Raw genomic sequence first — 443 nt, 5'->3', positions numbered from 1 at the left:
CGTTTGCTCCGCCTGGAAATTGTGTGGTGTAAACATATGCACATCTATACAAACATATTAATCATTTATACGTCCACACATGAATCTACATGCACTTTGTTTACACATACACATACACATCGAGGCAGCATTGTGCACCTGGTCCTGAGGTAGAGGCCCTCGCTGCACCGTATGCGCCAGTCAAGCCCCATAGACTCCTGCAACATTCGCTGGTTATTTTGCGAGTTTTAGTGGCTCACCTTGAGAAACATTTTGCACTGACGCAGCTGCACCTCTGCATGGGAGTTGGAAAACTGCTCGAGCGCCTGCGGGTCCTCGAACGCAGGCATCGCAGGGTTTATGAACTTGGGGCAGCTCCACGTGAACAGCTCGTAGTACGTGTCCTCATTCTCCTGTTGCAGTCTGTCGCCATGGCAGCATCGGCAGCAGCAGCACGAGAAGCA

General features: G+C 51.0%; 1 protein-coding gene across 1 annotated transcript in view; it reads right to left on the bottom strand.

The window, feature by feature from the left end:
• Positions 1 to 239: 239 nt before the first annotated feature.
• The window catches only part of LOC114485913 (eukaryotic translation initiation factor 3 subunit L-like), a gene marked incomplete at its 3' end in the record, with an annotated part of 1,508 nt that continues 1,304 nt past the window's right edge, over positions 240 to 443 (bottom strand). The window contains exon 2 of the mRNA XM_028487707.2: positions 240 to 402. Within this exon, the coding sequence (XP_028343508.1) occupies positions 240 to 402 (163 nt within the window). The remainder of the gene's footprint in view (positions 403 to 443) is intronic.

Source organism: Physeter macrocephalus, unplaced genomic scaffold (genome assembly GCF_002837175.3).
Source record: "Physeter macrocephalus isolate SW-GA unplaced genomic scaffold, ASM283717v5 random_10677, whole genome shotgun sequence".
Classification (NCBI taxonomy): Eukaryota; Metazoa; Chordata; class Mammalia; order Artiodactyla; family Physeteridae; genus Physeter; species Physeter macrocephalus.
This window is presented reverse-complemented; position numbering and strand designations above follow the sequence as displayed.